This window comes from Cherax quadricarinatus, chromosome 57, assembly GCF_038502225.1.
Source record: "Cherax quadricarinatus isolate ZL_2023a chromosome 57, ASM3850222v1, whole genome shotgun sequence".
NCBI lineage: Eukaryota > Metazoa > Arthropoda > Malacostraca > Decapoda > Parastacidae > Cherax > Cherax quadricarinatus.
In genome coordinates this window covers 14474595-14498201 of record NC_091348.1, presented here as the reverse complement: position 1 = coordinate 14498201, position 23607 = coordinate 14474595, and the positions used below count along the sequence as shown (strand labels likewise).

At 42.5% G+C, this 23607-nt stretch overlaps 1 protein-coding gene across 2 annotated transcripts in view; it reads right to left on the bottom strand.

Moving 5' to 3' along the window:
• Positions 1–1431: 1431 nt before the first annotated feature.
• The window catches only part of LOC128693387 (uncharacterized), a 338832-nt gene continuing 316656 nt past the window's right edge, over positions 1432–23607 (bottom strand). For both annotated transcript variants that reach the window (XM_070097375.1, XM_070097376.1), the window contains 2 exons: positions 10866–10971; positions 1432–9599 (listed from right to left, as the gene is read on the bottom strand). In XM_070097375.1, coding sequence (XP_069953476.1) covers positions 6659–9599; positions 10866–10971 — 3047 coding nt within the window. In that variant the 3' untranslated portion in view covers positions 1432–6658. The remainder of the gene's footprint in view (positions 9600–10865; positions 10972–23607) is intronic.

Sequence of the window (23607 nt, the reverse complement as noted above, 5' to 3'; positions counted from 1 at the left end):
TTACTTCGACAGACCATCGTCTGTAAGTTGGCGCTCCCTTTACTTCTAACTATGGATTTTAACAGCAAAATACACCTGATCCTCGTTTTCAAGCCTGGAGGGTTATGATCCACTGCTACGATCCCTTCCTACTACTGGAGGCGTTCCATCCATTCCTAGAACTTGAATTCAACCCTCCTCTATAAGAACTGGAGACCTTTGCGCCACACTAAGGGTTTAAGACCTACCCTTCGCTGTACGGATCGGAGGTCCACCCTCCACTCTAGGGACTGGAAACCCACCCTCCAGTCTTGGGATTCCGACAAGACTAATCTCTTCTCAGTGAGATCAACTAAACACACCTCCTCGTCAAATCTCTCCAAGGTTACAAATAGCTGACATGTTTTATTTCTGATTATTAATCGCATTAATGCTACAATGCTGAGTGCTGTAAGAACACACCTGTATATCAGTGGTTAGCATTACCGACAAACACGTGACTAAGATGCAGTATGCGTTTATGGCATGTTATTGAGAAGACGTTTCGCCCACCAGGGATTATTTATCAATCCTCGGCGAATTGATGAAGTCTCTTGTGGATAAATCGTCTCAATGTTATGCCTTAAGCCACATACTGTCTTAATCACTAAAAAAAGAAAAAAAAAAGAAAGTGCGTGGTAATACAAAGGCACTTGCAACAGCTCAAGACTCTAGGATAACGTTTCGCTCAAGAACTTTATCAAACCTTGATAAAGCTCTTCTTGAGGAAAATGTCACCTTAATAAAGGCTTGCTCTGCTCTAAATGACCTTGTATTAACCTTCTATTTAGGAATAAAGACACAAATGCAACTCTTAGACCATTTTAATAAGACTTTTCGCCCACTAACAGGGGTGAAGCTTCGATAAAGGTTTCCAGTGGGCGAAACGCATCCTAATAAATTGTCTTAAGTGTTGCATATATTTTCTTGTGCAAACCACTAAATTTTCTTAGTAAATACACCTGCTCCAATAGCACCCTTTCTTCCTATGAAATTTGTAAAGAAAAAAAAATATTGATGTGCCTAGCACTAGAACTCTGCCTTACAAACATTAAGTAAAACTGACATAGGTTTGGTAATTATATGCAAACCAGAAAGGTTTCTTGGTGACTTACTAGCCAGTTGCTCGCTATAATCAGAGCTTGAAGTCATTAAAGCCAGTTGTCAGCAGAAGGATGAGAGTACAGGCCTTGGCAGCGATGCAACAAAAGCTGAGACCAGTGTCAACAGTCATTCAAACAACAGCAGTCAGGGTAAGCCAACTGATGGGAATACTGTGGAGCTGAAGTCTAGTATCATTTAGGTTGACTCACGAAATCGTAATGACACGATTGCAAACAAATCATACCACGGGCGGGATTTGAACCCGCGGTCAGAGGCTCTCTGACCGCGGGTTCAAATCCCGCCCGTGGTATGAGCATTTAGGTTATTAATGCACAAGTCAATGCAATGAAAAATACTGAGGGTGTATCCCGCTGTTCAACGCTCTGATCAACTCCCACTGCCTATCTTGTGTGTGCTACGAGATTCCCAGTACATTAAACAACGCCCTCTGTTTATCTCGTGGTGTTGCCTAGTTCTTAACACCAATCAACGCTCTCGATCTGTTGAGCTTGTGTTGCCTGCCTCTGTATTGATGCTTGTTTACACTTTTACAAGCTCTGTTTACTAGTTACAGTGAAGCTTTATTAAAATAAAGATGACCAGGGTATCAGCACTTCTTGATAGTCTGCTAATCGGAGAAAAAACCTGTATACTAGATCTATTGGGTTTCTGATTATTGGGCTTCAATGGGCAGTCATTCATTTATTTGTTCCAGATAGATAAGTGTCAATAGCTCGTCGGAATAGTTTATAAATTACTAGAACATTTGTATGCTCAAGGCAGGTGGATGGTCAAGGGCAGCAGACGTTCAAGGCAAGGAAGAGATCAAGGAGAACTCGAAACTTGACATCGAAGCTTCAGACATCGTTAAGGTCATCATGGACCGAGTCACAGCCGTGATATGGTCCAGGATGGAACCGAAACGTGGCCTAAGGTTTCTTCATCAAAGTGTGGGTGATTCGTGAATTATTCCAGCCGTGGTATTGTGAATTTAAGTCTTCCGGGGCTTATATGCACAGTTTTGGACGTTAGGAACTCAAAACAGGCAGATGACTTACGGATGTGACTGACCAAACTGAAATATGGTGATTCAGACTCGTAGAATAAATAGGGAGATTATTAAGGCAGATTAGTAAACGAGGCAAGTTGATGATTCGCGAAAAATAGACCAGGTAAATGAATGTTTTGAATGTATTTAAGAATGACTGGTCGTCGGTTGAATTGTGGGTCTTGAGACTAAGTTTGGAATCCGCATATATCTTCTATTTTCAGATTGAGTTTAAGTGCATGTTTTTCCCTTCTTCCCCAGTGATTATTTATCTCTCACTCTCTCATTTTGCATCACTTTTAAGCGTAAATGGGACACCCGTTGGCGAAATAACGATGGAACGCCGATGGTTTGAACCTTCGGAGGGTAACGCGTAAATGCTAGAAGGATTTCTTCAATCATCTTTAATATTCGCACCATCACTTGATTCTGTATCGATAATACAGTTTCTCGTGAGCTTTTCTGATACTCTCAAGGGACTAAGCGATGTAGATGGTGGGCAGGACAACGATGTGTTGATAATTGATGCTATAGACTCACTGGAGTGTGTTGTTGCTTAGAAACTCGCCAGGACACCTGTTGCTGACGTGGACCCTCACATTGACTCGGACTCCTTTTATGTTTCCGTCATGGACCCGCTGACGTGGACTTGCTCATGTTCTTGGTGCAGCTGCTGCTGCTGCCTAGAACACGTTAATGTTGTTGTATTGGACTCGTTTATGTTGTTGTCTTGAACTCGCTAATGATGATGTATTGGACTCGCTTTTGTTGTTGTCCTAAGCTCACTAATGATGTTGTCTTCGGACAAGACAAACCAGGTGATTTTCTCCCCAGATAATTAATTTCTCTCGACTATTTCCTCTCTCACTCCTGAGAAATGTGGGTTTAAATTATTTTACGATGATCGTCTCACGCAAGACTAACTCCGCTTCGCCACCTTAACGAACTGTTTCTTTCCTTTAAGTCCGTAGAAACGTACATTCCACATTCACATCAGGTTCTCATATATCGTTGTAATGACCAGCTTCGCGGGTTGTCATAAACTCTCCCCAAAAATACCAGCTTAACAAATTTCTCAAAAATATTTTTTTTTTACATATTCGCGTTTCTAGTATAAAAAATTCAAATCCACGACAGTTTAGTGGATCAACACTACGCTTTTCTTCTTTTTCCACTTAGCAAGATATCAAAGTGAATAAAATTATCAAAGCATTTCAAAGCAGACAAAGTCACCTTTACTGCTATACATTCGTCTGGCAAAATATACAAATACATACATATAAATGGTTAGGTCATTGAGATTATTAACCAACACAGTAAAATGCTACACAACAAATAGGTTGACTAACAGTTATCTAATATAAAAATTGTGTAAATATCGTCGGTCCATGCAAAATTGATGATATAATATACACTGCATGACGATGTGGCGAGATTCACAGTCATGACACATACTGTTATGAGGTTTTTAACATGAAAATAGATTATTTAACAAGTCAGCTGATTCGAAAATGCATGGGGGGGAGGGTATGTTGCGCCCAGATTTCCCGTACAACCAAGAGACATCGAAAAATATTATCTGTGAATCAGCTGGTCTTGATAAACAAACACCGAGAAGATTGACGCGAAGAAATGTGATACACTCAACGGATGCAAAATCGTGCCAGCGGCGGCATTAACAAGCGGCTGATGCCAGGACTATTATACCCATGACTCGACACGTTAATTAATTTAACAACACACACAGCCATACCACCGTTTATCCTGCATGTCTCGTAGGACCTACCTCTCTCGTAGGACCTGCGTCTCTCGCAGGACCTACCTCTCTCGTAGGACCTGCATCTCTCGCAGGGTCTGGCGTCAGGCTCTGATTATCAACTGGTTCCACAGAGGGAATACGGGGTTGGGTGTTCTGATGCTCATAAAGGCGCTGTGATCCACTGAACTGTAGCAACTCTCCTTCTGTTTGGCTCCATCCTGATCGCTTTCGGTTCTCCAAGCTCTTAATGAAACCTATTTAACTGGTCCTCTGTAATTGAATTAATAATGATAAAATAATAATAATAATAATAATAATAATAATAATAATAATAATAATAATAATAATAATAATAATAATAATAATAATATATTAAGTAGTTATAGAAACATCTCAAAAACTGGGGTAAGAGCAGAGGTTGCAGTTGATTATCTGCTGCAAATGAAGCAGTAGTCATCTTGTAGTTTCAACTGAATGTCGTCGGAACACGACATTATGCTTGAGCCGACTTGAGCAAAATGTGAGTTCGCACTCTGGCTGAACCCATATACCATGTTTACACTGTGTATGTGACGGGGGAAAACAGTACGTTGTCACCTCTCCAGCCCATTCTTGGAGATAGTTGCGGGAGGGAGTCTCCTACTCCTTAATGTAATTGAATTCCAACTGATGTTTTAGGATTTACTTTTCCGAGTACGGTACATGACTAAAAATCTTGGAATAAACGACCATGAAAACGACATTTTTTTCATGCTATGCCACTTGTCCTGATCTCTGCTAATTTGATTAACGAAAACCTTTGAGATAAACTATGGCCCCCAACGGCTTCTCTTGACTCATATACGGTCAATAATACAACGATATATGATATTATTGGCCAATCATAATAAAAATATTCAGTGACCAAACTAGTTTTCCTTGAGTGCCAGTGCCACTGTTTTAACCTTTCAAGAGATGTGCCTTAATGCTGGTGATTGATTCTTGATTAAAGGAATTGGAACTGCTCTCCTCTTCCTCGGATCAAACGCGCACAGGACACGCACGTCCCCTTGAATGTATTGATACTAATAATCAATGACTTGACCAGAGACCATTTAGACTGACCTCGTCTGAATTTCAGTAAAATTAGTGAATTACGATCCTGTCCTATGTTGTCATGTACACACACACACACACACACACACACACACATGGAGGCAGGATTCTTACATAGCTTTAAGAAGAGGTATGATAAAGTTCATGGAACAGGAAGAGTGACCTAGTAGCGACCAATGAAGAGGCGGGGCCAGGAACTATGACTCGACCCCTTGCAACCACAACTAGGTGAGTACACCCGTCATGGCCCTGTAGTTACCTCTGCTTTACTAACTACAGATTAGAGAATTATTTTTATTTATTATCCACGAGATCGTAAGAGCACCAAGCAACACGTATTTATTGTCACCAAATAATTTGTTTAAGTCATTGTGGTCACGGTACAATTTTTAACTGTAGTCACAGTATAAGACATTTTCTTAACTTAATTTATAATGATATCTTAATGTAAATTCAGAGGCTATTTTTAATTAAGCAGTTACTCGAGATTTTAAAAGGTTTCAGTGGTGACGCGAAGATTACAAACACTGTGATTGGTCAGAGACAGGGCCACGATTAGCGGGTGAAGAAGCGGGTTTCTTTCTCCTTTCTCTCCCTCTCTTCCTCTCTCTCTCTCTCTCTCTCTCTCTCTCTCTCTCTCTCTCTCTCTCTCTCTCTCTCTCTCTCTCTCTCTCTCGCTCGTATTAACACAGCGTTCGCTTTCCCTTCAGGTGACAACAAACGCCCTCTCATCCTCCCTCACGTCACCTCCTGACGAAGCACTGATCGAACCTCTGCCGAGTCGAGGGATGAACTGCACCAACCCAGATCATCAGAAGAGGTGACGTTGTAAACACTTGTAAAAGCTTGATATTAAAATCCTACGGTCGTTGTGTCACATAAAATTTACAAAGCTAATCTATGACTCAAATGTTAATCCATCAAAATTGTAATACCCAGTGATGTGAAGGAAAAAAAAAAAAACATACAAGACAAATGCGTGCGCAGGACGCAGCATACACACCCGCCATGGTACGGGAGAAGAGGGATGGGCGCTGCTAATAATCATTAATATTTTGGCTTTTGGGAAAATAAATTGGAGGATGGGGGGGGGGTTGAGGAAGAACTTTCTCAAAGAATTACTCGTGTACACAAAAGTTCTGTCCCAAACAAGGACAACTAACCCATAGGAGAGAGTCTAACACACTCTTCTAGATATAACGACTTGAGCTTGGGAGACAGATACGTGTGTGAGTCTTGGCACTGGGGAAATGTTGCAACCACCACTGTACCATTCAGACAGGAATGTTCCAAAGTCTTCAGAATATTAGAAAACAACAACTACTGTACATTTATCTACTATAATATACTGGTACAGTGTTCCCCTTGGACCTAGAGTTATAAGTGTGTTGGCATGAATAACATAGATAATCATAATGGTGAATGGATAAATTACATGTGAAATGTCTATGTATATAAAAAGCACATAATGCATAATTATGAGCTTGGTGGTCCTAAGGCCAAAGGGTTGGTATTCCACAGGTATTTTTTCCTCTCCAATATGTTCCAGAGACATTGCAGACGCTTCTTGGGTTTAGAGTAAGACAGGTACTGATGTTCTTGACTATGTTGTTGTGGTTGAGTTGGTGTTGGTGTTAGTGGTGATGGTATTGCTTGTGTTGGGGAGCGTCCTGAGGGTGGTGATGGACTTCGTGGTGGTGGTGGTGGGGCTCGTGCTGGTGGTGATGAGGTTCGTAGTCATAGTGGTGCTGCTGCTGCTGCTGGGTATGATGATGGTGAGTGAGTTCTCCTGTGGACTCTCTACCTCGTCTTATAGCTAGCACCTCCCGTCGGATCATGCGACCCACTTCCTGCGGTGTCAGGTAGTCCGAACCCTCAGAGTACGAAGTCTTGCGGCTTGACGGTGCACTTTTGAAGCCGCATCCTTTGTACATATCTTTCTCCTCCGATGAAGAATATATTGCAGGGAACTCTGTATGGAGAACCGACTGTATATCGTCCATCGTCATGTATTCGTGGTCTTCTGCATGAGTTTCCCTTTCTGGCTGACAGTCGTGGTGAGTAATATTACTCACCTGGACGCTGCATCCTGGACACTCTGTCGTCTCGCACGCCCTCTGAAAAGACCGAATTTCGCCCATAGACAAGTATCCACCACTGTCCCGCCTGCTCTCGGCAACGGAGGCGTTGGAAATGCGTCTGAAGGCGCCTCGCACTTCTTCCATAGACATGTAATCTGGGTCGTGCGAATGGTGGGGAAGGTTAGCGTAGTGGGGTTCGTGAGGAGCGGGAGGAGGGGGAGGCTCACGGGGGGGTGGCAGTGGGTGGCCACTTGGCAACAGTCGAGATTCACATTCCTTCCAACACCCTTCTTCCCTCCACGACAAAGGCTCCGTTGATGGTTGAGGAGAACTAAGCTTCCGAAGTGGACTGAAGGAATGGCTTGTAGGAGTCCCCGCTGGGGTGGTGGTGGTGGAATCATGGTGAGCGTGAAATGGAATCCTAATGGCCGGAGAAGAAGGTGGTAGGTAGGACATGGAGCGAAGGCGGCAGCCAGGAACGACATCTGCATCACCCCAATCTGCGTCTGTGTCGCGGACCGGCGTGCCGCAACTCTGTGAGCCTTTCTCCACAGCGAAGCTGTCCATGGAGTAGCTGTTGGGAAACTTTGTTACCAGTTCTTGAGGGGGCAAGAAATTAATGCCAGACTTGCGCTGTCTCTCTAAGGATCCAGATTTTTCTTTTGGAAATTTCTTTAAAAAACTAAACGTCTTTGTCATTAACTTCGGAGACTTGAGGAAGGCATAAGAGTCTTTCCCCGCCATACCTCCAGTAGTGTCATCACCAGAGCCAGAGGCATCTGGTGCTTGTGTGCCAGACGCCTCGCCTCGCCAGTACTGCCGAGGACCACACCCTTGCTGCTGCTGCTGCTGCTGCGTCTGGGGAGTGTCAGGAGTGGAAATGTCTGCTAAAGAACTATCAGTACTTGGAGTCCGCTGAGTCTGAAGCGAAAATTGTCGATGGAGTCTAAACGGTATCTTAGAATGAGGCGAGATTTGAATGTCATCTTTACCAGAACCCTTAAAGAGAAAGAGGTTTTTGGGTCTTGGTATCATGGGAGACCTACTTGGAGACACACCGAAAAGAGATCTCGCTTTTTGCTTTGGTGACATTTTCGGGGATGCTGATCGACTAGACTGACGCTCCGGCCCAATTTTCTTCCTGACTCGAGGCAGAGTGCCAATTGCTTGCACCAGTGCCACGTCTGCACTGCCTAAGGTGGTTATATCATCATAACCTGATGTATCTACATCGAGCATGCTATCTGTTGAGTGAGATTTGCTCTGAAACGAAAAGCCAAATATTTTCTTTAGTGTTCCTGATTTAGATAACGCTTCCTCGGCCCAGGGGTCTGGTGAGAAAGACTTTGGTCGTCTAGGTGGTAAAGGCGGAGGCTTCGATTTTTCCTGAAAGCTGTAACTTCTCTTTATGTCTCTGCGGCATTTATCCAGCTCTTCGTAGTCATGTTCCTTGGCTTGCTGGTTAGCGGTGCTAAGTGGCTTTAACACATCCACAATCTCTTCATAGACGGTGCAAGTCTTGGGAACAGTAGGTAGCTCTGACAGTCTTCTGTAATCTTCAGGCTTGTCTGAAATTTCCTTATACGACTCAGACATCGTCCTATTAAGCTGTCTGTTCTTTCTGTCCTTATGAGCAGCGCAGGTCACGTTCAGATTCTTAGCAAAGAAAGATTTTCTGGCTCGGGCGCTTTGCAAACACCAAGCACCGACTTTGGTATCCACATCGGGCTCCTCTTCCAGCGCACTCATGCCGCGTCTTCCCTCTTGTTTCCCATCAGTGCATGGAGAATCCATCTTCCTGTCATCTTCTGTTGTAGTGTCGCGTGCATCTTCTTTCAGACACGTTCTGACTCCAGAGTCTAAGGAATCAGACTTGGTGACGTATCTACGTGAGGTGTTCTCTAACATGTAGCGTCCACCGTCGCAATGCGTTGAAGGCGACGCTGACAACCGCACTCCGGAATCTGTAGAACGATAAGAATTGTAGGAACCAGAGGAGGATGTGCGGTCCTTGGGTAGGTCTGTTTGGCGGAGGTCGGCGTCCTCGAGGTCGTCGTCTCGAGACTCGAGCTCTTCGTCGGTCTCGTCAAGGCAAAGTTTGGCAAGGTTGGTCTCGCTCATAGAGCGTCGACGGGAATGCCCCAGGAGACGGCCAGGCAGGGGAGGCTCTCCACGAAACTCCTCCGCCAGGTTGCACTGGCTGCTGCTGAGACGAGGTGGTGTGTGCACGTTGCAAAGCGGCTGCAACTCGTGTATCTGTGCTAAGTCCATCACGGAGGTCGACTTGCGCATTTTCGGTGGATCCGGCAGGCGCGGTGGGAGCACCACAACAGAACTGAGTGCGCCAGAGAGCTCGGAGAGGTCACTGATGAGGGAGACATCATCAGCAGCTGAGGCGGAAATGAGCTCAGACACGGCTTCATGAAGGCCCTCCAAGAGAGAGCTCAGCTCCGGAGAGAAAAAGTAGAGACAAGCCTCACCGCACGGGTGACACCTGTGGAAAAATGAATCAGTTAACATATGTAGATAAATGGTTCAGAGAACCGACAGGCTGATGAATTAGACACTTGTACAATTCTGTATTGTGGAAACGTTTCGCCAAACAGTGGCTTCCTCAGTCCAATACAGAAAAGAATGGTTGAAGATCAGAAGGAATTTGAGGCAATCATTCCCTCAGCCTGGAGTCGATGCAATCAGTCCATCAATCTTAAAAAAAAAAATTACTCTTTCCAAAACTGATGGACTAATCGCATCGACTCCAGGCTGAGGGACCGATTACCTCCAACTCCTGATCTTCAACCATTCCTCTATGTACTGGACCGAAGAAGCAACCCAAGATACCCAAATGTTGCACATGTGTCTAATTCATCAATTAACACATGACTTTACTATAGCTGAAACTTAAGGACCTAAAACTTTTCACATTTAGAGTAGATTGACAGCGGAAATAAAAACTGCAGCAGAGATTATTAGAAGTAAAATTACTAATAAAAACCTCATCAATTATTAATAGACGATTCTACGAAATTTAATAATATTAATATCGTAAATATTGTTACTCTTGTAAAAAAATATTAAAAAACTTGTTTTGATCTTTTTGAGTTGTGATTTTTTTCAGGCAAGTATAAGTAATTGAAATAAAAAATATAAATGAAACAAAGACGTTACGAACTTATTAGTTCGATAATAAAGTTTTATTTATGGCGCATTTGACGATGAATAAAGAATAATACTATAACCTGACATGGTACATTGTTATTTCTTAAAGGAGAATCAGAACATTGTTTCTGTGTGTCTATGATTATGAATTAACGTAACCTTTACGAAGGTAGCACTCGTTCACTCGTTCACTCGTTCACTCGTTCACTCGTTCACTCGTTCACTCGTTCACTGTTACCTCCTGAAGAATGAGACAAACTACTCCTCATCTTCCTTCATTCTTCTCAGTAATGGACTGAACAAGCCACTGGCTGGCGAAACGTTACCTCAATAAGGATTGACTAATGTTTTATAAGTGTCTTATTCTTCAACTTGACGGTTTTCTAAAATCATTTACATCACTGCTACCACACCTTCACTACCCTTTACCCAGCCGTCATCATTACAACCACACGGTCACCGCAATCACTACCACCACCACAATCATCACAACCACACGGTCACCGCAATCACTACCACCACCACAATCATCACAACCACACGGTCACCGCAATCACTACCACTACCACAATCATCATCACCATCACTACTATCCACTCACGGTCTTGTCTGGACGATAAAGATCTTGCCCTCGTCCTCCAGCTCTCCTCCGGAAGCCACACACACCCTCTGTACCGAAGTCAGCGGCCATTCTACCCTCGTCGTGCCTGCCGGAGGAAGGTTATCGTAGTCTTTGTACAGGTAAGCATACTGTCATTTTAGCTCTATGTACAGATAAAAAAAATCATAACTCTAAGATCAGCTAAATTTAGACCAATTAAAGATGATCATCTTAGCGTTGAGATCAGCTAAGTGTTTTACTTTCAAGATTATCTTAGGTCTAGGTACGGTTAAACAGGGGGAGATAAATATATAAACAGACAGAGAGAAAGAGAGAGAGAGAGATACAGAGATTAATAAATGATAAAGTTGAATGCAAAAGGGCTCTAAAGTGTGAAAATGTCCTCAAGGAAAGTAACACATGAGATGACATATGCTAGAGAGCGAAGGAACACAAAATTACATTAATTGAAGGAATGAATACTCGAAGCCTCGTCAGCAAATTTTGTGAAGAATACGATTTTTTTTTTTTTGAGAAAGAGAAATTAGGCAAGTGAAACCAGGAAAGAAAACTGATTTTTTCCCCTGTTAAGAAAGTTGTAAGATGCTGAATAAGGAGATGGTGCTGAAGAGACGGCGAGAGCATGTTGAGAAATTGCTGAATGCACAAGTTGAAAGGGAGGCAGAAGTTTCGTACTTTGGGCATGTACGAATGATTAGGATGAGTGAAGAGCCGGAAATAAGTATTAAGCGAGCGTGGTAGTTAGGTGAAAGTGGGAAAAAACAACGAGGATGGATTTAATTAACGACTGACTGAAATGTTAAAAACAGGAGGTGGATGAAGAGTTGAAATAAGTGGAGCATTGGATCAGAGTGTGTGAGAGAAAGGAAGGTAATCGAGAGAGAGAGAGAGAGAGAGAGAGAGAGAGAGAGAGAGAGAGAGAGAGAGAGAGAGAGAGAGTAAGAATTACAGGAAAATACGTATGATGAGTACAGCAGACAGTATGTACGCCAGAACTGCAGATCATAGAGTGAGAGGAAACACATTCAGAACACCCATAGAAAAACAATGCAGATCTATGAGGGAGAAACTGGGATTTAACATTCACCTCTTTTACAACCACATCTCTAAATATTATAAAACAACAATGGTGACATCAAGCATCCCTGTCTAGGGTCTCACTTTATTGGAAAACTGTCTCCCTATCTCCTGTATACTTTACCTGAGTCTCACTATCCTCGTAAAAACTCTTAACTGTTTTAAGTAACCTACCACCTATTCCGTACACTTGCAACATCTGCCATATTGTTCACTTATCCACCCTGTTATAAGCCTTTTATCAATTCATGAATGCAACGAAAACTTCCTTACTTTTATCTAAATATTGCTCACTTATGTACTTTAATATAAACACTTGGTCTACACATTCCTTACCCTTCCTAAAAACTCCTTCTTTATCTGTGATGAATAAAGATGAATAATAACTTTTCAATACTCTTTACCAGGTATACTCAACAGGTTTATTTACCCATAATATTTATACTCTCTTTTGTCCCCATTTTCTTTATACAAAGGAACTATGCATGCTCTCTGCCAATCCCTAAGTACCTTTCCCGCCCTTATACATTTATTAAATAAAATTATCAACCACTCCAAAACTATATCCCCACCTGCTTTTAAGATTTCTGTCTTGATCCCGTCAATTCCAGATAATTTACCCCTTTTCATCTAAGTGATGCCTCACGCACCTCCCCCACACTCACATCCGGCGGCTCTTCTTCACTCCTAAGAGATGTTATACCTCCGTGGCCAGTGCATGAAATTACTGCCTCCCACTCTTTATCAACAATTAAAAGTTATTCAGAATATTCCCTCCATCTTTCCAATACCTGCAACTCCCCATCTAATAACTCCTTTCTTCTGTTTTTAATTGTCAAATCCATTCGTTGCCAAGGCTTCCTCATCCTATTCATATCACTCCAAAACTTTGTTTTTATTCTCAGCAAAATTTGTTGGCAGAACCTCATCCACTCTTTCATATGATCTCCTTTTACACTCCCTCACCATTCCCTTAACCTTTTTTTACTCTATTCCTCCCTCCTTATATCACTTATGCTTTGTAAAAACCTCTCATATGCTAACTTTTTCTCTCTTACCACACTCTCTTAACCTCCTCATTCCATCAATCGCTCCTCTTCCCTCCCGTACCCATCCTCCAATATCCACAAACTTCTCCCGAACACTCTAACACTGCATCCTTAAATCTACTCCATACCTCTTCAACCTCCTCATTACCTATGCTCTCACTAGCCCATATTTCTACCAATAGCTGCTTATATCTCGCCCTAACTGCCTCCTCCTTTAGTTTATAAACCTTCACCTCTCTCTTACCCTCTGATAACATTCTCCTTGAGCCCCACCTGCCTCTCACTCTCACTAGCTACAACTAAATAATGATCTGATAATCTGTTCACCATATTGGTGGTGGCTATATATATATATATATATATATATATATATATATATATATATATATATATATATATATATATATATATATATATATATATATATATATATATGTATATATATATATATATATATATATATATATATATATATATATATATATATATATATATATATATATATGAAAACATTTATCTCAGGCTGGCTGAGGCTCGAACCTACGTTACCTACTATGACAAGGTTATAGTAAACAAACGCGCTAGGAATTTTAGATTTTTACTTCTGCTTTAAAATGTTCGTCTTAAAATTTCGAGTCTGCTGCTGCAGGGGATTAAAGATCCTGAATGATTTTTTTTTTGTTTTGTTTTAGTCCTTGTAGCTCAAATGCATATTTACTCTCTTAATTATCTTTTTTTTTCTCTCTCTCTCTTTCTCTTTCTCACGTTCGTATTTCCGAGGTTCGGGCGCTTCGATTGCGCTCCTGATTTTTTTGGGCAGATTATTTACAAAGTTCACTCATTCGTTCGCTTCTTCGAGTGTGCGTTTTGTGGCTGGCACATACGCAGTCGCAGACGGACGGACGGATTGACGGAGGAGGAGAGGAACGGATGAAGAGACGGATTGACGGAGGAGGAGAGGAACGGATGAAGAGACGGATTGACGGAGGAGGAAAGGGACGGACGGACTGACGGATAAAATGGAAAAACATATGAGCACTGCTGCAGGCCTACTGGCCCATGATGAGCATCATCTTCTCCAGCATCCGGATCATGAAGGCCAGATGTGATGCTGACCAGCTCAACAACTGACGTCTCTACACACACTTAAGACATTTATTGGGAAAAGTTACGTTCCTGGGACCAAGATGAATAAGAGAAAATACAGGCGAGAGAGAGTAGTAGCAGTAATAGTAGTAGCAGTAGTAGTAGTAGCAGTAGTAGTAGTAGTAGTAGTAGCAGTAGTAGTAGTAGTAGTAGTAGTAGTAGTAGTAGTAGTAGTAGTAGTAGTAGTAGTAGTAGTAGTAGCAGTAGTAGTAGTAGTAGCAGTAGTAGTAGTAGCACCACCAGGAGATGGGTTCAGGGTTTCAGAAGTGAAAAAAAGTTTATCTTTCGGCTGTGTCACAGGTCAGTCTCGGAGAAGAATTTCCTAGGATCACACGAGCTAAGTCTGTTGTGGCAGTGTTATAACTGGCAGGTTATAACTGGCAGGTTATGAATGGTGGTGTTGGAGGCGGCGGTGAGTGACGCCTCGGGGCAACGGGCCTCGCCTTAATTAAATCCGGTTAGCGCTAGATCAGTTTAGTGTCTTGTCTACACATGACACGTCTCTCGACGCTTCTGTGTGACACGAGCTTTGCTGGTGACAACCCCGCGGTTACACACACACAGACACACAGACACACAGACACACACACACACACACACACACACACACACACACACACACACACACACACATATATATATATATATATATATATATATATATATATATATATATATATATATATATATATATATATATAATGTATGTATGTATATATACACATATATGTAGCCTGTACTAAGCTGTATTACAGCTTAGTACAGGATTTATGTGCATAAACCGATTTGTCCTGACTGTTGAGACTAATTACAACACCAGAAGGTCCTGGATGAGTCAGAACCATAACAGCATCATGGACAGAGTGGAAGATGTGTTCCAGAGGTATCAACTTCAGAGTGTCACACGCTTCTAGGGTCTGGAGTACACTGTCTGTAACCAAAATTGGATCCAAACGAAGCAATGCAGAAAAAACATCATCACACACACACACACATGGAGGGGTGTTAATGTTGCAGTTTAAAAACTGTAGTGTAAAGCACCCTTCTGGCAAGACAGTGATGGAGTGAATGATGGTGAAAGTTTTTCTTTTTCGGGCCACCCTGCCTTGGTGGGAATCGGCCCATGTGATAATAAAATATTTATATATATTATATATATATATATTATATAAATATATACATATTATATATATATCAAAGATAAGACAAAACCAATATTGCAAACTAGAAATACCGCAGGAAATAGCAAACAAGAGGACTCCAATAGCAATAGTGAGGATAAATTACCAAAAACAACTGGTGGGAGCTCCATTGTTGGTGCTAGGGAGGATAGGAATAAGACAGGGAAACATGCACCAACAGGGAATACAGTCACAGAAACCCAAGGCAAACGGAAACCAAGCCTGTGCACATACTATGCACTTGGTATCTGCAGGCATGGGAAATCTGGAAAAACAGACGGGACGTGCAACTATGACCACCCTAGAAAATGCCATGCCCATATGACAACAGGAAAATGCAAACTCCCTTCCTGTAAGCTTTTTCACCCTGAAATGTGTACCTCTTCAGTACAGGAAAGACTGTGCTATAACTTAAATTGCCAGGCATACCATCTAAAGGGGACAAAAAGATACAAAACATCCAGGCCATGGGAAAACCTGGGTAGCCAGAGCCACTCAAGAGGGAGAGGTTTTTTAGTGCCAGGAAGGAAAAAAAACTGGCAGGAAATGGCAGAAATCGTACACCAAATCCAGTCATTCCTGGAGTGGAACCACAGTCGATGGCCTCCACTCCAAACCAACAGATACAGATACTAATGCCGGAAAAAAAATCCCCCCCCAGTACCAACAATACCACCAGTCCGATAACATTCTTCTTTGCAAATATACAGGGTCTAAAGCCAGCAACAAACAACAAAATACCTTTCATCCGTGGACTGCTTGCAGAGGCAAAGGCAATGTTCGCGGCTTTCACTGAGACCCACACAAAGGATCACTTGGACAACGAAATATGGATCCCAGGTTACAACCTATACAGATGTGACAGAGTGAACAGGCAAAAGGGGGGGGTTGGCCTGTACATTGCAGAGTCACTTGTTTGCACAGAACTGCTTAATGCCTCAAATGACGTAGTGGAAGTTTTAGCAGTAAAGGTCGAGAACCAAAACCTAGTCATTGTGGTAGTCTACAAGCCTCCGGATGCAACTTCCCAGCAATTCCAGGAACAGCTGTTAAAAATTGACCACTGTCTGGAAAATCTTCCAGCTCCTGCACCCAACATCTTGCTCCTGGGGGATTTCAACTTAAGGCACCTAAAATGGAGGAATATAGCAAATAATATTGTTGCAGAAATAACACCAGGAGGCAGCTCTGATGAAAACTCACACTCACACGAGCTTTTAAATCTCTGCACAAAATTCAATTTAAACCAGCAAATAATAGAGCCTACTAGACTGGAGAATACACTAGACCTCATATTCACTAACAATGATGATCTGATAAGAAATGTCACCATATCAAAAACAATATACTCAGATCACAACATAATTGAGGTTCAGACATGTATGCGTGGAGCCCCAGACCGACAAAATGAGACTAGTCACGAGGGAGCATTCACCAAATTCAACTTCAATAACAAAAACATAAAGTGGGACCAAGTAAACCAAGTCCTAACCGATATAAGCTGGGAAGATATACTAAGCAACACAGACCCAAACTTATGCCTAGAACAGATTAACTCGGTGGCACTCGATGTATGCACAAGGCTTATTCCTCTAAGAAAAAGGAGGAGTAGATGTAAAATAGAAAGAGACAGGCGCTCCCTTTACAGGCGACGGAAAAGAATAACAGAGCGGCTAAAAGAGGTCAATATATCTGAAATGCGCAGGGAGACACTGGTCAGAGAAATAGCAAGCATCGAACTTAAGCTAAAAGAATCCTTTAGGAGTCAGGAATCGCGGGAAGAACTAAAAGCCATAAATGAAATCAAAAGAAACCCAAAGTATTTCTTCTCCTATGCCAAATCAAAATCGAGAACAACGTCCAGTATTGGGCCCCTACTTAAACAAGATGGGTCCTACACAGATGACAGCAAGGAAATGAGTGAGCTACTCAAGTCCCAATATGACTCAGTTTTTAGCAAGCCGCTAACCAGACTGAGAGTCGAAGATCAAAATGAATTTTTTATGAGAGAGCCACAAAATTTGATTAACACAAGCCTATCCGATGTTATCCTGACGCCAAATGACTTCGAACAGGCGATAAATGACATGCCCATGCACTCTGCCCCAGGGCCAGACTCATGGAACTCTGTGTTCATCAAGAACTGCAAGAAGCCCCTATCACGAGCCTTTTCCATCCTATGGAGAGGGAGCATGGACACGGGGGTCGTCCCACAGTTACTAAAAACAACAGACATAGCCCCACTCCACAAAGGGGGCAGTAAAGCAACAGCAAAGAACTACAGACCAATAGCACTAACATCCCATATCATAAAAATCTTTGAAAGGGTCCTAAGAAGCAAGATCACCACGCATCTAGAAACCCATCAGTTACACAACCCAGGGCAACATGGGTTTAGAACAGGTCGCTCCTGTCTGTCTCAACTATTGGACCACTACGACAAGGTCCTAAATGCACTAGAAGACAAAAAGAATGCAGATGTAATATATACAGACTTTGCAAAAGCCTTCGACAAGTGTGACCATGGCGTAATAGCGCACAAAATGCGTGCTAAAGGAATAACAGGAAAAGTCGGTCGATGGATCTATAATTTCCTCACTAACAGAACACAGAGAGTAGTCGTCAACAGAGTAAAGTCCGAGGCAGCTACGGTGAAAAGCTCTGTTCCACAAGGCACAGTACTCGCTCCCATCTTGTTCCTCATCCTTATATCCGACATAGACAAGGATGTCAGCCACAGCACCGTGTCTTCCTTTGCAGATGACACCCGAATCTGCATGACAGTGTCTTCCATTGCAGACACTGCAAAGCTCCAGGCAGACATCAACCAAATCTTTCAGTGGGCTGCAGAAAACAATATGAAGTTCAACGATGAGAAATTTCAATTACTCAGATATGGTAAACATGAGGAAATTAAATCGTCATCAGAGTACAAAACAAATTCGGGCCACAAAATAGAGCGAAACACAAACGTCAAAGACCTGGGAGTGATCATGTCGGAGGATCTCACCTTCAAGGACCATAACATTGTATCAATCGCATCTGCTAGAAAAATGACAGGATGGATAATGAGAACCTTCAAAACTAGGGAGGCCAAGCCCATGATGACACTCTTCAGGTCACTTGTTCTATCTAGGCTGGAATATTGCTGCACACTAACAGCACCTTTCAAGGCAGGTGAAATTGCCGACCTAGAAAATGTACAGAGAACTTTCACGGCGCGCATAACGGAGATAAAACACCTCAATTATTGGGAGCGCTTGAGGTTCCTAAACCTGTATTCCCTGGAACGCAGGAGGGAGAGATACATGATTATATACACCTGGAAAATCCTAGAGGGACTAGTACCGAACTTGCACACGAAAATCACTCATTACGAAAGCAAAAGACTTGGCAGACGATGCACCATCCCCCCAATGAAAAGCAGGGGTGTCACTAGCACGTTAAGAGACCATACAATAAGTGTCAGGGGCCCGAGACTGTTCAACTGCCTCCCAGCACACATAAGGGGGATTACCAACAGACCCCTGGCAGTCTTCAAGCTGGCACTGGACAAGCACCTAAAGTCAGTTCCGGATCAGCCGGGCTGTAGCTCGTATGTTGGTTTGCGTGCAGCCAGAAGCAACAGCCTGGTTGATCAGGCTGTGATCCACCAGGAGGCCTGGTCTCAGACCGGGCCGCGGGGGCGTTGACCCCCGGAACTCTCTCCAGGTAAACTCCAGGTATTAGGTACAAATCACACCAGGAGCTGGAGCTCATCTATGGGTGAGTACATGTAGTTGAATACTGAAGCGTAAATACATACATACCTGCCGAAGCAATTCGTAGCCATCTTGATAGGCACAGATTCATTAATAAATCTCAACACGGTTTTACAAAGGGGCGTTCCTGTCTTACGAATTTACTAACATTTTTCACTAAGGTGTTTGAGGAGGCAGATCATGGTAATGAATATGATATTGTGTATATGGACTTCAGTAAGGATTTCGATAGAGTTCCACATCAGAGGCTATTGAGGAAACTTAAGGCACACTAAATAGGAGAAATTTTTTCCTGGGTAGAGGCATGGCTGACAAATAGGCAGCAGAGAGTTTGCATAAATGGGGAGAAATCATAATGGGTGCAGGTCACAAGCGGTGTTCCTCAGGGGTCAGTGTTGGGCCCGTTGTTGTTCACAATTTATATAAACGACATAGATGAGGGAATAAATAGCGACATAAGCAAATTTGCTGATGACACCAAAATAGGCCGTCCAATTCATTCTAATGAGGACACTAGAGCACTCCAGGATGATTTGAATAGACAGATGCATTGGTCGGAGAAGTGGCAGATGTAGTTTAATATAGACAAATGCAAAGTTCTAAATGTTAGACATGAAAATAACCATGCCACATATAAACTAAATAATGTAGATCTTAATACTACTGATTGCGAAAAGGATTTAGGAGTTCTGGTTAGCAGTAATCTAAAACCAAGACAACAGTGCATTAGTGTTCGCAATAAAGCTAACAGAATTCTTGGCTTCATATCTAGAAGTATAAATAATAGAAGTCCTCAGGTTGTTCTTCAACTCTATATATCCTTGGTTAGGCCTCATTTAGACTATGCTGCTCAGTTCTGATCACCGTATTACAGAATGGATATAAATGCTCTGGAAAACGTACAGAGGATGACAAAGATGATCCCATGTATCAGAAATCTTCCCTATGAGGATAGACTAAGGGCCCTGAAACTGCACTCTCTAGAAAGGGGTAGAATTAGGGAGGATATGATTGAGGTGTATAAATAGAAAACAGGAATAAATAAAGGGGATGTAAATAGCGTGCTGAAAATTTCAAGCCAAGACAGGACTCGCAGCAATGGTTTCAAGTTAGAAAAATTCAGATTCAGAGGATATAGAAAAGCACTGGTTTGGTAACAGAGTTGTGGATGAGTGGAACAAACTCTGGAGTACAGTTATTCAGGCTAAAACGTTGTGTAGTTTTAAAAATAGGTTAGATAAATATATTAGTGGGTGTGGGTGGGTGTGAGTTTGACCGGACTAGCTTGTGCTACTGGGTCTGGTGCCGTGCTCCTTCCTTGAGTGGAGGTGACCAGACTGGGTGGGTCATTGGGCTTAACCGGAGGGGGGGGGACATGAACCTGCTCCGCATGGGTCAGTAGGCCTGTTGCAGTGTTCTTTCTTTCTTATATTCTTATGTTTCTGAGGCACCTCCACTTTTATCAGATTGCTCGTACTTGCTCTCTTTCTCCATTTCACGCCCTCCCATATTTATTCAGTCTTCCCCCTTCTATTCCTCTCACTTTGATCTAATTTAATAGGGTCAATTTCACCCACTCAATTATACCTTTTAAAATGACCTGACGGCACCTTTACCCTTTCTCCCTTCCCCCTCTTCTTCCCTCTTCTCCCTTTCCTCACTCCTACCCTCTTCTCCCATTCCCACCCTCTCCCCTCACCCTCCCTCCTCTCTTATAACCTATCTCCTCTCTCCTCCCCCATCCTTTCTCTCGCCTACCTTCTTTCCCCTCTCCCTCCTCCCTCTCACATTCCCCTCTCCCTTTCCCTCTCACACTCCCTCGAGCTTTGACTTTGTTAATTCATCAGTTAATCAACCTTTCCCTCAGTTTATTGTATTTTTTCTTTTCTAGTTTTTAATTTCTTGAACTTCCACCTTTCGTGTACTTGATTACTTCTACCTTCATTATTTTCTACATTTGCCTCTTCCTCCTTTATTTGTTTTCCATCTTATTCGTCCGCATCTTGTTTATTTTACTCTTTATCTCTCATTCTTGTTGTCTTTCTCCTTAGCATTGTTCTATTTTATGCTTTTCCTGTCTCCTCCCTTCTGTTCCTTGTCTTTTGGTCCTTCCTGGTATACTGTGTCTTTCTTTCCCTGTCTCTTCATATCTTTTATCTCCCTGTTCTGTCTTCCTTTTTATTCACCCTGCCTTTCCTTTTCCTCAGTGTTTTCTCCCTGTGTTTTTATTTCTCTTTGCTCTCTGCTTTTCTTCTCGATTTTCTCTCCCTGTCTTCCCACTTTACACTCCTAGCAACACACGCCTCCTGGTATACAGACTGAGAAATACACACCACTCTCTGTATTTAATATGAGAGATACATACTTCTTGGTGTGTATATAGTGAGAGATACTTCACGATGCGTATATACTGAGAGACATACGCCTCACGGTACATACCGAGAGATATACGCCTCACGGTACATACTGAGAGATATACGCCTCACGGTACATACTGAGAGATATACGCCTCACGGTACATACTGAGAAATATACGCCTCACGGTACATACTGAGAGATATACGCCTCACGGTACATACTGAGAAATATACGCCTCACGGTACATACTGAGAGATATACGCCTCACGGTACATGCTGAGAGATATACACTTCACGGTACATACTGAGAAATATACGCCTCACGGTACATACTGAGAGATATACGCCTCACGGTACATACTGAGAGACATACGCCTCACGGTACATACTGAAAGATATACGCCTCACGGTACATACTGACAGATATACGCCTCATGGGGTACATACTGAGAGATATAAGCCTCACGGTACATATTTACTGAGAGATAAACACCGTAATGTATATAACCTGTTTTTAGAGGATTAAGTTCTCATCTTTAAGTGAACAATATCTACAAATTTTTAAGGTCACGATATTTTTCATTGAGAAATTTGTATTCTGTGGAAAATAAAAATCTCTTAAATGAGTTTCATATATGAATTTCTGTTAATGAATTTTAAGTAATGTACGAGGGGACGGGTGGGGAATACAAAGGGGAAATAACCCTTCAATAGTTACTTAAAGAAGAATTGTTGCCTTGTTTGACCTCAGAGTTCAGAGGGGAGAAAGAGAGGCCTCACACAGACTCGTTGGCAACCGCTCGTTAGTCCTTACCAACTTCATTTGTTTCGGACGGCAGACATTTGCATATACACTGACGCTCCTTGCATGGGAAGTAACCTTTTTTTTTTACCTCCTTTCACACACGCACCTCTCTCTCTGTTTCTCTCTCTCTCTCTCTCTCTCTCTCTCTCTCTCTCTCTCTCTCTCTTTCTCTCTCTCTCTCTTCTCCATTCGTCTCCCTTATAGCGTGATGGTGTTGCTACCTCACACCTGTTCGGCTCCTCCAGACACGCACTTCGATCCTTTTCAGTTGATCTAATATCATAAAGCCACATCTGACTCTCTGTATACATGTACCAGTGTCAGGTAAACTCTTCCTATTCTTAAACACATAGTTTACGACCTGCACTCATTTTCTGGGCATGTTCACCTTCCCTATTTTCTCACAACCCTTCCGTGAACTTCAAACATATTCCTGTAACATATACACCTGTCTTAGCACTTTTGTTTTTATTTCCTGTAGTTGTATTCTGAGCTTAAACACCTGCTTTAATTTTCTACACGTCTTTCTGGTCTCAGACCTCTTGCACACGGACCTTAGTTTTAAACACTTGTAATTCCTGAAGTCGGTCATGCCTGGGCTGGTCTCAGACACACCTTCCTCAACCTGCACTTATTTCATGGGTTTATACAAGTGATCTAGTTTCCAATACGTCTCTCCTGATCTACTATACACCTTGAATAACCTACGAACACACCTGGTTTAGACCTTTACACATCTGTCTTAGTCTCTTAACTTCTAAATTGTTTTAACCACAAACGACGTCGGATTTATATGCCCATGACTTCTCGCAGGACTGTTTTGACACCTTATACATAAATATATTTTCCGTATCTTGCCTGCAGGCGTCTAGCTCTCTCACACCTGCCTTAACTTGCTGCCTGATGGTGTTTGGGTGTTGGTAAGGGTGTGTGTTGGGGTGTTGGTGAAGGTTGTTTTGATGTGGAGGTGAGGATGTGTGTGTGTGTGTTGGTGATGGGGTGCGTTGATGTGATGGTTAGGTGTGTGTGCGTGTGTTAGGTTGGCGAGTTGTATTTGGGTGGTGGTGAAGGGTGTGTTGGGGTGTTGGTGAGAGGTGTTTTGGTGTGATGGTTAGGGATATAGGGCAGTGTATGTGTGTGTGTGTGATAGAGTGATGGTAAGGTATGGAAGTATGTGTGTGTGTGTGGTTTTTAGGATGGTTGTGAGGGGTGGTGTGTGTGTTGGGGTGATGGTGAGGAAAAGAGGGGGAGGAATTTTGCAGCTGTTGATTTGGCTTCTCTTCCCACACAATGCTTAATCTCCCAACTCTCACCCACATCCCCCTCCATTCTTCCCTCTCTCTC